At 43.7% G+C, this 14487-nt stretch overlaps 1 protein-coding gene across 5 annotated transcripts in view; it reads left to right on the plus strand.

The window, feature by feature from the left end:
• LOC309554136 (F-actin-monooxygenase MICAL3-like) overlaps window positions 1-14487 on the plus strand; it is a 173587-nt gene that overhangs the window by 146255 nt on the left and 12845 nt on the right. Inside the window, exon 22 of one of the 5 annotated variants that reach the window (XM_082255717.1) lies at window positions 3850-3915. The exons of the other annotated variants lie outside the window; for them this stretch is intronic. Within the exon in view, the coding sequence (XP_082111843.1) occupies window positions 3850-3915 (66 nt within the window). The remainder of the gene's footprint in view (window positions 1-3849; window positions 3916-14487) is intronic. 5 annotated transcript variants of the gene reach the window in all.

The following is a 14487-nucleotide window of genomic DNA, read 5'->3' on the forward strand; positions in this document are numbered from 1 at the left end:
GGACCAGTTAACCCTGTCACTAATAGCTAACACTCAGAAGATGGTACACATTCTGTAGAGCTTCTGGATTGAATCCTCAACCTCTAGATGTCATCATTGGACCCATCTCAAATTGGAGTACCTGGGTCTGATGCTGGACAAGACTTTGCCCAGAAACTTTCTGCCTCAAGGCACACTTCCCTTCCTTTTTTCTCATGTCAGGGCCCAGTAAAAGCCCTCTTTGTGCTTACATGAGGGTCATGGGTCTTATGGTAGCCTCCTTTGAGGTGATGCCATATGTCCAGTTTCATTCCAGACCACTACAACTCATCATTCTGGCCACATGGGACAAACAGGCTCACCAATCAATGCGCTGAAATCCAAGGCCATACATAGTTACATATAGTTACATAGTTAGGTTGAAAAAACATCTAGTTCAACCAAAAAAAACAGTATTGAAAACCCAACCATACAATCCCATATACACAATCCTATACCCGCAGTTGATCCAGAGGAAGGTGAAAAAAAAAAAAAACCCCAGCAAAGCATGATCCAATTTGCTACAGCAGGGGAAAAAAATTCCTTCATGATCCCCGGAGAGTATTCCCTGGATCAACTTTACCTAAAAAAAAATGTAGTACCCATTTATATTATGTACACCTAGGAAATAATCCAGGCCTTTTTTAAAGCAATCTAGTGAGCTAGCCAGAACCACTTCTGGAGGGAGTCTATTCCACATTTTCACAGCTCTTACGGTGAAGAAACCTTTCCGTATTTGGAGACGAAATCTGTTTTCCTCTAGACGTAAAGAGTGCCCCCTTGTCCTCTGTGTTGACCTTAAAGTGAACAACTCAACACCAAGTTCACTATATGGACCCCTTATGTATTTATACATGTTGATCATATCCCCTCTTAATCTCCTCTTCTCAAGAGAGAATAAATTCAGTTCCTCTAATCTTTTCTCATAGCTGAGGTCCTCCATGCCTCTTATCAGTTTGGTTGCCCTTCTCTGCACTGTCTCTAGTTCCCCGATATCCTTTTTAAGAACTGGTGCCCAAAACTGAACTGCATATTCCAGATAAGGTCTTACTAATGATCTGTACAGGGGCAAATTGATATATCTCTCTCTGGAGTCCATGCCTCTGTTAATACAAGAAAGTACTTTGCTTGCTTTGGAAACAGCAGCTTGGCATTGCATGCTATTATTAAACTTATGATCTACCAGAACACCCAGATCCTTCTCCGCTATGGATTCCCCTAGTTCTACTGCACCTAGTATGTATAATGCACGCATATTCTTAGCCCCCAAGTGCATAACTTTATATTTATCAACATTAAACCTCATTTGCCACATAGTTGCCCAATGAAACAGTGCATTGAGGTCAGCTTGTAAGTTGGAGACATCTGGTGTTCTGGACCTGTGGAAAAAAGGCCTGAAAGACCTCTGAAAAGAGCTCCTTTACCTGGGTCCAGAGGCTAAGAAACTTTACCTGACAATTTTCAATGCATTGGAGGTGGAATGCAGACAGTGCTAGACCAGGTAGTTCTGCCCAAGAAAGGATCAAGTCTTATGGCCATGGAATTGTCTAACTGGATTCCTGTAGAGTGATGTCACAATAGAGGAGTCAAGCGCTAAAGGGACAACCCAATCATCCCGAGTTCCAGAATGTTGATTGTAAGTCAAGCTTCTGACAACCATGTTCCCTGCACCAACAAGGCTGCTCCCTAGCCTGACAGGCTGGCATTCGTAGTAAGATCTTCCCACGACTGTGAAGGAAAAGCCAAGGCTTTAGGGAGAGTATGTTCCCCACACGCGGCTAATGTGTAAAGTAAAGTCTACTTGCTTGGAAAGATCAGTTTGTAATTGGATAGAAAATTGGCTAAAAGATAGAATTCAGAGAGTAGTGGTTAATGATTCTTACTCTGAATGGTCTAAAGTTATCAGTGGTGTACCCAAAGGTTCAGTGTTGGAACCCTTAATTTTTAATATCTTTATAAATGATATAGGGTCTGGGATTAAAAGTAGCATTTCAGTCTTTGCAGATGACACCAAGCTTTGCAGTAGAATAACTTCTAGGTAGCAGTTCAGATAAACTGTCACCGTGTGCACCATGTTCAGACAGAAACAGAATTTTTGGTCTAGACCAAACTGGAGGAAGGACAGCATATGTCCAATGGAGTACTTTCTATGTTAAAAATTTCTTCACTTGCTCCAAGCAAAGTGGGCCCTCCAGGTGCGATGGTAGATTTTTATGAGAGGTGGACTTCCTACCCCTCAAGGGGGTAGGAATGACTGAATCCAAAAGGCTCCTTCCCCTTAGGACTGTGGGTTCAACATTCATGCTACCTAGTGTCCAGTCTCCTTAAGTTAGCTGCACGTAACTCAGTCATAATGATTTCAAGAAGCCTATGTCTTGTGCTGTACTCCAGAAAATGGATTTTACTGGTAAGCCAAAAATCCTGTTATTTCAGTTAAAGGGGAAGTCTGGTGTTCTGCGACATTAATTTACTTCCTGTATATCTGGCTCTGAACTCCTGGCTCTTTTCTTGCCCAAGGAAAGAAAGAACTGTGTAAGCTCCGAGTTACTCTGATCAGAGCTTACACTTGTCGTAGGATGCCACTGGGCCATAAACAAGCATCAGCACTGTCAAATAGGAGGAAGGAGAGTACATCATATGCTCCCCCATGCCTGGATGTATTATGTATTCACTTACATTTGTTGAATGGGGGGAGTAAAGGAAATATCCGCATGTTGCTGCCATTAAAGTGAACCCGGTGCACAGCACTAGTTTGCTTTAAGTGGTTCCGCCTCTAATATTGCATTAGTCAAACGGGCAGTGCAGGAGCCCCTTACAATAGCCATGGAATGTGTCAGACCCAAATACTAAGCACATCTATTTCAGCATGCAGTCCATGAGAAATGTAAAAACCTATTAAGTGGTGTAACTCCCTGCCAAGCTTTAGGTGAAGTAATCCTTTTACCTGCATTGTGATAAGGTTCATAGGGACATAGCGGAGCCATGTAACAATCACATTTCAGAGGCAAATGTGTAATTGGAACTTTAAAGACACTAAATAAGGGTTTTTGTTAGCTTTGCAGATCCCAAAACACTTTTGATGTTTCTGTAATATATGTCTATGCTTTGTTGTGATGTCTTACTGGTCAACGCACAATATGAACTTCCCAGTCTTTAGTGATAAATGGGTTCACCGTATCAGGAGCTCCAAGATGGGTGGGCGTTGAGACATGTCAGTATAGGCTGCTGTAAAGTCACATACAAATAATTATCACATAGGGTGATATGGTGTTACACACATGGGATTATGGAACTGAACAATCTCATTCTGTTTCAAATTTTATATTTTAAATATATGGTTTTCTAACAATGTAAAATCCGGGTGAAGTGTGGCTATTTTATCACTATCAAATCCCCTCCCCGTATGTGTTTTTAAATGTTTTATTCTGTAAGTGTTGCTCTGTGTTCTCTTTGTAAGAGATGGGTAATAATTCATGTTAACACTGTGATATATTGTATTGTTAATCAGTCCATTTGTTGCACCTCATGGAATAAAAAGTTCTTTGCAATGTGTTTATTACATAAAATGTGACACCATATCCAGGAGAGGGTGCTGTTCTCCCCTTCCCAGGGGTTGGGTTGAGCAGTCAGTGAAGGTTTCTGTTTTTCTGGCCCATTTCTGGGTTGATTTTCCTACTTTTTCTTCTTGTTGTTTCCTGCTCTCACTCTATGTCCTTTTTGCTTTCTTCCTCTTCTGTCACCCTACCCTTCCCTCATACACACTGCCTTCTCCGCTTCCACACCTCTTTCTGCCCCCCCCCCCCTTTCCCACCCATGGCTCATTCTTTGAAGTTGATCCCATTGTGGGGACTCCACGGCGTAGACCTATCTCCTTCTGTCCCTGCTGTGCCCACGAAGGTAAAGTAGCTTTCCTCCGCGGCTGGCATCCCATTGTTACCTCCAGCTCATTATGGTAGACCTCCGACTCCCCCCCCCCCCCCCCCCCCCCCAGGCTCCATTATCACTCCACCGCTTCTAATGATTGCTGCATGACTGTGAGCTGGCGTAAAGCGGAATCTGAATCCGGGGCACAGAATCTACATAGATATAGCAAGAGGAATGGGGATGAACTGTCAGATGCAGCAGTTTTTGTACATTCTGTCTACTTTCATCATTATTTTGTTTCAAAATAAACAAAATCTTCTGTCCGCAATGAAAAGTTAACTTTGAAAACAAATCAGCAATTGTCCTATTTTATAAACTGTTTTCAAACATTTTAAAGTATAACTAATTGCAAAACTTTTTTTTTTAGTTTTGCTTAGAGTGGAAAGGGATTAGAACGCTTGTCAGTTTTTATTGCGATCTGTGCCCCTGTTAGGGAGATTGACTCTCTTTATTTGTCCTGTTTATCATTACCAGTGAAAGTAAAAGAAAATCACAAATTTTGGATTGTCCCCAGAAAAGAGGGGAAATCTTCCAATGGGGACACTAGTTCTATTAATCTGGGGGTCCCCAAGGAATTCCTTTAATTTGCAGGGATTTCCTCTCATTTCTTGTTTGGCTATGGGACAGGAAGTGAAGGGAAATCGCCGCAATGGGACACAGATGAAGGGAAAAAAAAAATCTGACAGGTTATATAACCCTTCCTTACTCCATCCAAAATGAAAAAAAAAGTTTTGCTTATAGTTCTACTTTAATATTAGAGTCAACCTTAACTGGAAGACATTAGTTTGCTGTGTGCAATATGTATTATGAACGATTTATTTAACCTTTTAATAACATTTTCAGTTCTTCTTGTCTCCCATGGCCTTTTTGCAGCCACTCTCTGCACTCATGGACTCCAAGAATGACATAAGGCATTTCTTAGGGCAGGTTTCCTGATGGTGACAACAGTGGACCCTGCTTGCATAATGTGTTTTGAAAAGGAGACTTGTAGTCTCCTTCAGAAGCTTGTGTAACAGGCTGACAATTCAAGAGCACATTTGGGAGACAGAACAGAACGTTTTTACCCTATAACAGAAAGTTCCCAAGCTTGGGTTTTCATGGCACGATCACAGAATTATTTTATTGATAGTAAAAATCATATTACCAATGGGATTTTATTGATTGTGTTTATATCAGCTTTAGCATCATGACTGTCAACATTTGCAGATTGTAAATCTCAGGATTCAGGTTGTCCTTCTGTAATTTTCCTAATAAAATGCATTTCACCTGGCACTGGGAGAAAAAAAAACAGGGTAAAGGTTTTTTGTTTAAATTTATGGTGCCAAAAAAAATATTCTAATTGTATAGTACAGGACACAGGATCTGTATTTGTAGAACATGGGTATATGCTGCTACCTTCAAGTTATTGGATTCTGGCAAACGCTTTGCAGGGAATGTCCCCCAGTGCATATAATCCCACCCGCACTGTATGTTTTCTTGCTAGTGTCCTTAAATGATGGACCTCTTCTCTTCTGGAGAAGTTTCTACACAAATCCTTTTTTTTTTTTTTTTTTAATTCGCAACTTCAGCTGACTCTTCCATCAAGGGCTTATGGCCCCCGGGGCTCACTATCAGTTCCTTGATCAGTTGCCCTTGATTTACATCTTTGGACCCAGACCTGGAGCAGAGATGGTCATGTTTACGTTCGGTGCTCACCTTGGCATTTGGAGCAATGAGTATAGTTAGCCACAGGGTGCTATACAGGCCCAGGGCATATTCTTTGGTACCCAGACCCTTAAGACCCCTTCAGGGGAATGCCCTCTGTGATGGGTGAAGTTTGGTCCTCTCTGGCAACCTGCAGGGTAAAAAAGGTAAGGCAGAGTTTCCCTGTAATTGTGTCCTGTTACATGTGGGATGTTATTTCACGTAGGGTGTTATCCCACTCTGTAAATGTGTCTACTAAATTGATGAAAGGTAACCTTACCTTTCTGGATCTGACAGGTTGTTCACAAGCAACATTGCTGCTTGGGTGGTGAGGTAGTTGCATACACCTTGTGACTGAAACATTTCTATCTGCCAAGAACGCAAGAAGCATTCTGCAGTCTGCTGCTCACTACCTACTTTTCCAGAGAAACAGGACATTGGCCAGTGCACGGGTTATAGCAGCTCTTTTCCCTAACATGCAAATATCCTCTCATTCTGACTTCATTTAGTTAGTACCCCACAGAGGATCCCTTCACTCCACCCAAAAGAGGAAGTTCCGCTTGTTTGCATCCTCCCCCTCTCCACTGCCAGATTTGGCAATTTTTTTTGGGGGGGGGGGGGGGGGGTATTTGGTTTATACCGGTATGTGCTCCCTGTTCTGGCTCAAATCACCGTGGAAAAATAAGACTTAATTTATCCCCCCCCCCTCCGCTTTCCCCTGCAGTCTTCTGGGATACATCACAAGTCCCAGAAGACTATGGGACCATTCACAAGGTGCAGTGCGACTCGGGCAGTAGTAAACTTTAGATGTCAGTGCCTGCACCTGAAGCCGATTCAAGAATCGGCTCGGGTGAGGACATTGTTGGATCCAGGGACATGTAAGGGACCTTATACTAAAAGCCAGCAGCTACAGTATTTGTAGCTGCTGACTTTATATTTTCTGGAGGGGAGCCTAGAACTCTGCTTTAAAATGCCGGCACCTAAAGCTGATTGAAGAATTGGCCTGGGTGAGGACATTGCTGGATCCCTGGACACGTAAGTGTCCTTTTATTAAAAGTCAGCAGCTACAGTATTTTCAGCTGATGACTTTTTTAATTTTTTTGGGGTGCCTGGAGCTTCTTTTTAAGCTGGCCATAGATTGATCAAAGTTCGGCCAGTTTAGCAGGGTTTGCCTAAATTGCAATTCCTCTGTCAGAATTAGGGAACACCAGATGTGAACATCATGGCCTCCTGAATCAAGAAGAAACTGGACAGATTTGTCACCAGACCCAGGGGCCCCCTGGTGTTCGCAATAGATACCCTGGTGATTTTTGTAGCCCTCTTTTCAGTCTGGTGTATGCATTCCCTCCAACGTAGCCTCTCTCTTGATTGCTCTGCAAGATAGAGGGGGAACTGTTTCTTGGTGATCCTTATCTCCCCAAATGGCACCGGAGAACTTGGGGAGCAGGCATACTTAGACTCCTGGAAGGCGGGCCTTGGCCTCTTCAAACAGGCCAGATCTCCTGTCACAAGACTCTCTATTCCACCTTGCTTTTCAGTCATTGACTTTAACAACATGGCTGTGCTCAAAGTAAGAGATTCTACTTGTCTACTTAAATTTACTATCACAGGTGGAAGGCCTATTTTGGCAGGTGCGAAAGCAGAAAATTCAGCACTCAGGAATATTCAACCCCTGCATCCTGGCCTTTCTCCAGTCTGGTTTAAACCAGCATCTGGCTCTTAGTACTCTACTGGGACAGGTTTCTTCCTTATCCTTTCTTTTCCAAAGACCATTGATTTCACACAATCTTAAAACGATCTTTATACAGGGTATGGCTTCCCCACTTCACCCTCTTGTGTTTCTCTGGGATCTAAATCTATTTTTTGTTTTTTCAATTCTTCAAAGACTTCCCTTTGAACTGATCCAGGATATCTCATTGGAGGATCTCATCGGAAAAGTGGACTTTTTGGTGGTTATTACTAGAGATCGACCAATATTGTTTTTTTTATTGCTGATACCGATACCGATATTTTGGTTATCGCATATCGGTATCGGACGATATTTTCGTACATAAAAAACATTTTTTTCTTTTTTTTTTTTTTTTTACAGGTAGTCTTGTGGAGGGATCTGGGGGTCTAAAAGACCCCAAACCCCTCCTCTGCACTTAAAAGCATTCAAATCGGCAAGATTGACTGTTTTGATTACTGTAATTTTTTTTAATTTGGCGCGAGTACCTCACTTCCGTTTTTTTACATGGAGACCCGATCAGAGCCGAATGCGGCTTTGATCGGGTCCTCTCTTCGGCAGCTGTGAAGGATGGATGCCCGGGTCTCCTGGTGGGACTGGAGACCCGGGCGAGCCGCGGAAGGCGGTGGGAGGGGGGGACTTCCCTTCCCGCTCCTTATGACAGCCAAGCGGCTTCTCAGCCGCATCGGTTGTCATTACAAGACATCCGACCATCAGCTATGGACGCCGGTACCGGGGTGATGCCTCTAGCTGCAGGCATCACTCCGGTACAAGCACTTTCCCGAAATATTGGCAATATTGGTAAGCTCAGGGGCTGATTTTAAAACTGACTGGCAGGCCCAGATATATGTGAACCAGCTCCATAGAAAGCTGGTTCGGTTCACATGTCATGCAAATCAGATGCGATTCAAAACGCATACAATTTGCATATATGTCAACCAAGCCAAGCCTTAGTTGTGTCCCTCAATGGACTTTGAGAAAAAGCTTTTACGGTGAGTAAAAACATTTTGGAAAACTGAAGTTGAGAAGACTCGCCACAACACAAACCTGCATGTGTTCCCTTCCCAATCGCTTATGAAATACCCTTCTAACTATTGATGGATTAGGCAAATTTGGTGGTGTATTGGGGTGTAAACTGTCTTTCAAATCAGTATCCAATTAGATAATAAATAAAGGCAGGAAGGAAGAATTGTTTGCTGTGCATTACCCTTCCACGCTGATGTAAAAGTCAGATACTGAAATAAGGCAGAGTTCAATCTTTTCTGTTTGTGAAGTTTAATTTTGTGTCATCATTTGCATCTGTTTGTCCGTATAATGTTAATGAATCTGAGTGTTTTTGCTTAGACGTATTGTGTTTTTGTTTTACACCTGAGTAGTAAAGCTTTGAGCCCCAGAGACAATTACATACAGTTCCTGTCTAATTTCCTGGCAAGTCATGTGGCCAATGCTTGTTGACCATCCAAATTTAGGCAACGCATAGAAAATGTAGCAAATCACATTGGGGTCAGTAGGGAATCATTTGGTGTTTCTTTCCAGATTCAATGACAGCTGTCCCTGAGATGGCTTTGTTTATTAAAAATGCTGTGTGATCATCATGTGAGCTGTGACCTGATAATTACAAGATCTTGTTAAAGAACAAAGATGCATTACTTTTTTTTTTTTCAAATTTTGTCCAAACAGTTTGCATAGCAACATTTGAATTTAAGATTTAATTTTGAATGGCACCCAAACTAATCCAAACACCATTGTGTTAAAGCTCACCACAACATACAATATGCATTGGGGTGTGCTCAGTGGCGGCTGGTGCTCAATTTTTGGGGGGGCCCAAACAGAAAAATGTAATAGGCATTGCTTTGCGGCAAAAAACGCTGTAAAAATTGTGTGACTTTGAGGTCGCAAAAGTGTGAAAGGGGCCTTCAGTAATTAAGGTATAGTGTGCCCCCTTTCAATGCAGAGAGACCAGCGTGCCCCCTTTCAATGCACAGTGACCAGCGTGCCCCCTTTCAATGCACAGTGACCAGCGTGCCCCCTTTCAATGCACAGTGACCAGCGTGCCCCCTTTCAATGCACAGTGACCAGCGTGCCCCCTATTAATGCACAGTGACCAGCGTGCCCCCTTTCAATGCACAGTGACCAGCGTGCCCCCTTTCAATGCAGTGACCAGTGTACATGCCCCCTTCAATGCAGTAACCAGCGTACATGCCCCCTTCAATGCAGTGACCAGCGTACATGCCCCCTTCAATGCAGTGACCAGCGTACATGCCCCCTTCAATGCAGAGATCAGCGTACATGCCCCCAATGCACTGACCAGCATACATGCCCTCTTCAATGCAGTGACCAGCGTACATGCCCCCAATGCAGTGACCAGCATACATGCCCCCAATGCAGTGACCAGCGTACACGCCCCCAATGCAATGACCAGCGTACACTCCCCCAATGCAGTGAACAGCATACATGCCCCCAATGCAGAGATCCGCGTGGGTGCCCCCTTCAATGCAGTGACCAGCGTACACGCCCCCAATGCAATGACCAGCGTACACTCCCCCAATGCAGTGAACAGCATACATGCCCCCAATGCAGAGATCCGCGTGGGTGCCCCCTTCAATGCAGTGACCAGCATACATGCCCCCAATGCAGAGATCAGCGTGCGTGACCCCAATGTAGTGACCAGCGTACATGCCCCCAATGTAGTGACCAGCATACATGCCCCCAATGCAGAGATCAGCATGCGTGCCCCCAATGCAGTGACCAGCATACATGCCCCCAATGCAGTGACCAGCATGCGTGCCCCCAATGTAGTGACCAGCGTACATGCCCCCAATGCAGTGACCAGCGTACATGCCCCCAATGCAGTGACCAGCATACATGCCCCCAATGCAGTTACCAGCGTACATGCCCCCAATGCAGTGACCAGCGTACATGCCCCCAATGTAGTGACCAGCGTACATGCCCCCAATGTAGTGACCAGCGTACATGCCCCCAATGTAGTGACCAGCATACATGCCTCCAATGCAGAGATCAGCGTGCGTGCCCCCAATGCAGTGACCAGCGTACATGCCCCCAATGCAGAGATCAGCGTGCGTGCCCCCTTCAATGCAGTGACCAGCATACATGCCCCCAATGCAGTGACCAGCATACATGCACCCAATGCAAAGATCAGCGTGCGTGCCCTCAATGTAGTGACCAGCGTACATGCCCCCAATGTAGTGACCAGCATACACATGCAGAGATCAGCGTGTGATCCCCCAATGTAGTGACCAGCATACATGCCCCCAATGCAGAGATCAGTGTGCATGCCCCCAATGCAGAGATCATTGTGCGTGCCCCCAATGCAGTGACCAGCATACATGCCCCCAATGCAGAGATCAGTGTGCGTGCCCCCTTACTTACCTGGAGCAGCAGCAGCGGTGGGCGATTTTCCCGGTGACCGGCAGCGGGTCTCCTCCAGTCCTTCCGCTCCCGCCTCCTCCTCGGCCAATGGCATGGGGTTTGCCTTGCGGCCAATCAGGAAGCGCATATCGGACGCGCTTCCTGATTGGCCAGAAGGAGGATCGGTGTGACAGTGAATTTTCATTCGCTATTGTCACACAATGGGTGGGCTCGGGACGCACTGCTCTGCGCCCCGGGTCCACCCTTTGCATCACCTTATTAGAGCCTCTGGCTCTAAGCAGGTGATGCCAAATAAAAAAAAAAATAATCCCCATTAAACTCCATGCATCCGGCGCCCCTGCATGCAGATTAGGGGGCCGGACGCATGGATGGGGGGGCTGCGCCCTCAGTACACCGGCCGCCACTGGGTGTGCTGCATAAAATGCAGCAGAGATTTTTTGTGCTTTGAGGTGTGTTACAGGCTATTCATTTTGAACATAGCATGTCTAAACTCATGAAAACACATATTCTGCAGCGCATTTCATTCTCGTGTAAATTAGTCCTCATTGTATCATGGAAGGAAACACAAATTACCATAAGTGACCCATAATGGAAAATAATCAGCTGACAAGGTTTTACAGTGTATTGCAAATTTGTCATTATTTATTGGTCACCATTGTCAATCATTTCTATTAATCCTGTTGATTGCTTTACCAGGTCAAATGCCTGTTGTTTATGTGCTAGTGTAAATTAAAAACAGAGCGGTTCCTCTGATATGGTCCTCTTTAACATTACCGCCAACACATATACTGCTCCATCGGTCATTCCCACGCCACCAAGTTACTGAATTGTTTGCACTGCGTCTGCATTCTTCTTTTGTGTTCACTTCTTGTTGTAGAAGGATGGTGCCCTAAAGTGCAACTCCAGACAGATATATTCATTAAAAAACACCCTTTAGCCGAGTTGATGATCTGAGAATACTACTAGGACAACTGCCTGACATCCCACAAGCTGAGTGGGAGGTTCTGCACTATGAAACAATCAAGGGACAGTGTTGCCACACCAACATGTTTCAGGCAGTGGGAGCTGCAATGGGAAGTATTTAGCAGTTTACAAAGGTGTGGAGTGTTCAAGGGATTCCTTAGCAATGTAATGATATAACATAGTCTAGTAGGCAGACAGGTGTCCCTTGCAAGAATGAATAGTCCCCTTTCTGGTTAAGCATTGTGGCACAGCAGTGTGAATCACATGAGCAACTAAATAGGAGGAAAATTATTCTTTTTGCATTTTCAGGTAACTCTGGGTAGTTGGGTTTAAATATTTGTATGAGCAATCCATACAAATTAGAATATGAAATATTGATTTATATAACACCGCACCAGGATCACAAGACCTAATCAAAAACCAGAATATTTTATATTTAATCTGAATAAAATCTTTGGGTGGACAATTCAGCCCTGGCTGGGAATAGCTGTGCTAAATGCATCAGAAGTTATATCAATTCTTGATGGTTGCTATAAACAGATTTAGATCTATGTATTTCCTTATGTCTCCTTTGATATAGTATAAATATTTTTTGAAGGTATGGTTTGCATATGTATATTTCATCAGTTTTTGTTTTTTAGCTGTTTGGCAGGAGTTCTGCTTAAGACCTACAGCAGCCATCCTGTGTTCTATGTTGTTGTTGTGTGTGTGTGTGTGTCAGTGTTTCCACAATACTATCCTTAATGCAAAATTATATCCAAAACTGTGCAAATAAAGTGTCCATAAATATTGGGTGCCCCAAAATTCAAGTAAAAACAAATTGCGTCCTCTGATTCTTCTTCAAACACAGCTGTGCATCCCCACTGCTGGAAATAATGTATCTCTCCTTCAAGCCACAACCTAGCTCCATGATATTGTGTGCGACTACCAGAATGACTTAGGCCTCTTTCACACGGGCGTTCCGTATGTCCGTATATCACCCCATCTGTTTGCGGGTGATATACGGACATAATGCATGTCAATGGAATTGCGGATGTCAGCGGAATACCATCCGCTGACATCCGATTTGCGTCCTTTCAGTTCTGTTCCGTTTTTTGGAACGGAACAGAACCCTATTTTTCTTCCGTTTAAAAAACGGAAAGGACGCAAAATCAGATGTCAGTGGTGTCATCCGCTGACATCCGCAATGCCCATAGACATACATTATGTCCGTATATCATCCGCAAACGGATGGGATGATATGCGGACATACGAACCGGATGACACAAGTGTCGTCCGTGTCCGTAAAAAAAAAAAACTGCCGGAGCGGATCGCAATACGGTCTGCTCCGTGTGAAAGAGACCTTACTGAAGATTCCTGACCTTAAAGTGGTTGTAAAGCATTTAAATGTAAAGGATTTTTTGCTATATTATTATTTATGAACTTTGGAATATGTGGATTTTGACACCTTAGATTTCCACCTGTGAAGTGCAAATATTTATGTTTGTTTTAATATATATTTATTTCAATGGGTTTTTTGTACATTCAGGTCTATAAATATTGGGACATCAACACAATTCTAATCTTTTTGGCTCTATACACCACTACATTGGATTTGAAATGAAACAAACAAGATGTGCTTTAACTGCAGACTTTCAGCTTTAATTTGAGGTCATTTACATCCAAATCAGGTGAATGATGTAGGAATTACAACAGTTTGTATATGTGCCTCCCACTTTTTAAGGGACCAAAAGTAATGGGACAGATTAACAATCATAAATTAAACTTTCACTTTTTAATACTTGGTTGCAAATCCTTTGCAGTCAATTACAGCCTGAAGTCTGGAACGCATAGACATCACTAGACGCTGGGTTTCATCCCGGGTGAGGCTCTGCTAGGCCTCTACTGCAACTGTCTTCAGTTCCTGCTTGTTCTTGGGGCATTTTCCCTTCAGTTTTGTCTTCAGCAAGTGAAATGCATGTTCAATCAGATTCAGGTCAGGTGATTGACTTGGCCATTGCATAACATTCCACTTCTTTCCCTTAAAAAACTCTTTGGTTGCTTTCGCAGTATGCTTCGGGTCATTGTTCATCTGCACTGTGAAACGCCGTCCAATGAGTTCTGAAGCATTTGGCTGAATATGAGCAGATAATATTGCCCGAAACACTTCAGAAATCTTCCTGCTGCTTTCGTCAGCAGTCACATCATCAATAAATACAAGAGAACCAGTTCCATTGGCAGCCATTCATGCCCACACCATGACACTACCACCACCATGCTTCACTGATGAGGTGGTATGCTTTGGATCATGAGCAGTTCCTTTCCTTCTCCATACTCTTCTCTTCCCATCACTCTGGTACAAGTTGATCTTGGTCTCATCTGTCCATAGAATGTTGTTCCAGAACTGTGAAGGCTTTTTTAGATGTTGTTTGGCAAACTCTAATCTGGCCTTCCTGTTTTTGAGGCTCACCAATGGTTTACATCTTGTGGTGAACCCTCTGTATTCACTCTGGTGAAGTCTTCTCTTGATTGTTGACTTTGACACACATACACCTACCTCCTGGAGAGTGTTCCTAATCTGGCCAGCTGTTGTGAAGGGTGTTTTCTTCACCAGGGAAAGAATTCTTCGGTCATCCACCACAGTTGTTTTCCTTGGTCTTCCGGGTCTTTTGGTGTTGCTGAGCTCACCGGTGCCTTCTTTCTTTTTAAGGATGTTCCAAACAGTTGATTTGGCCACACCTAATGTTTTTGCTATCTCTCTGATGTGTTTGTTTTGTCTTTTTCAGCCTAATTATGGCTTGCTT

This window comes from Pelophylax lessonae (genome assembly GCF_965119305.1).
Source record: "Pelophylax lessonae genome assembly, chromosome: 4".
Classification (NCBI taxonomy): domain Eukaryota; kingdom Metazoa; phylum Chordata; class Amphibia; order Anura; family Ranidae; genus Pelophylax; species Pelophylax lessonae.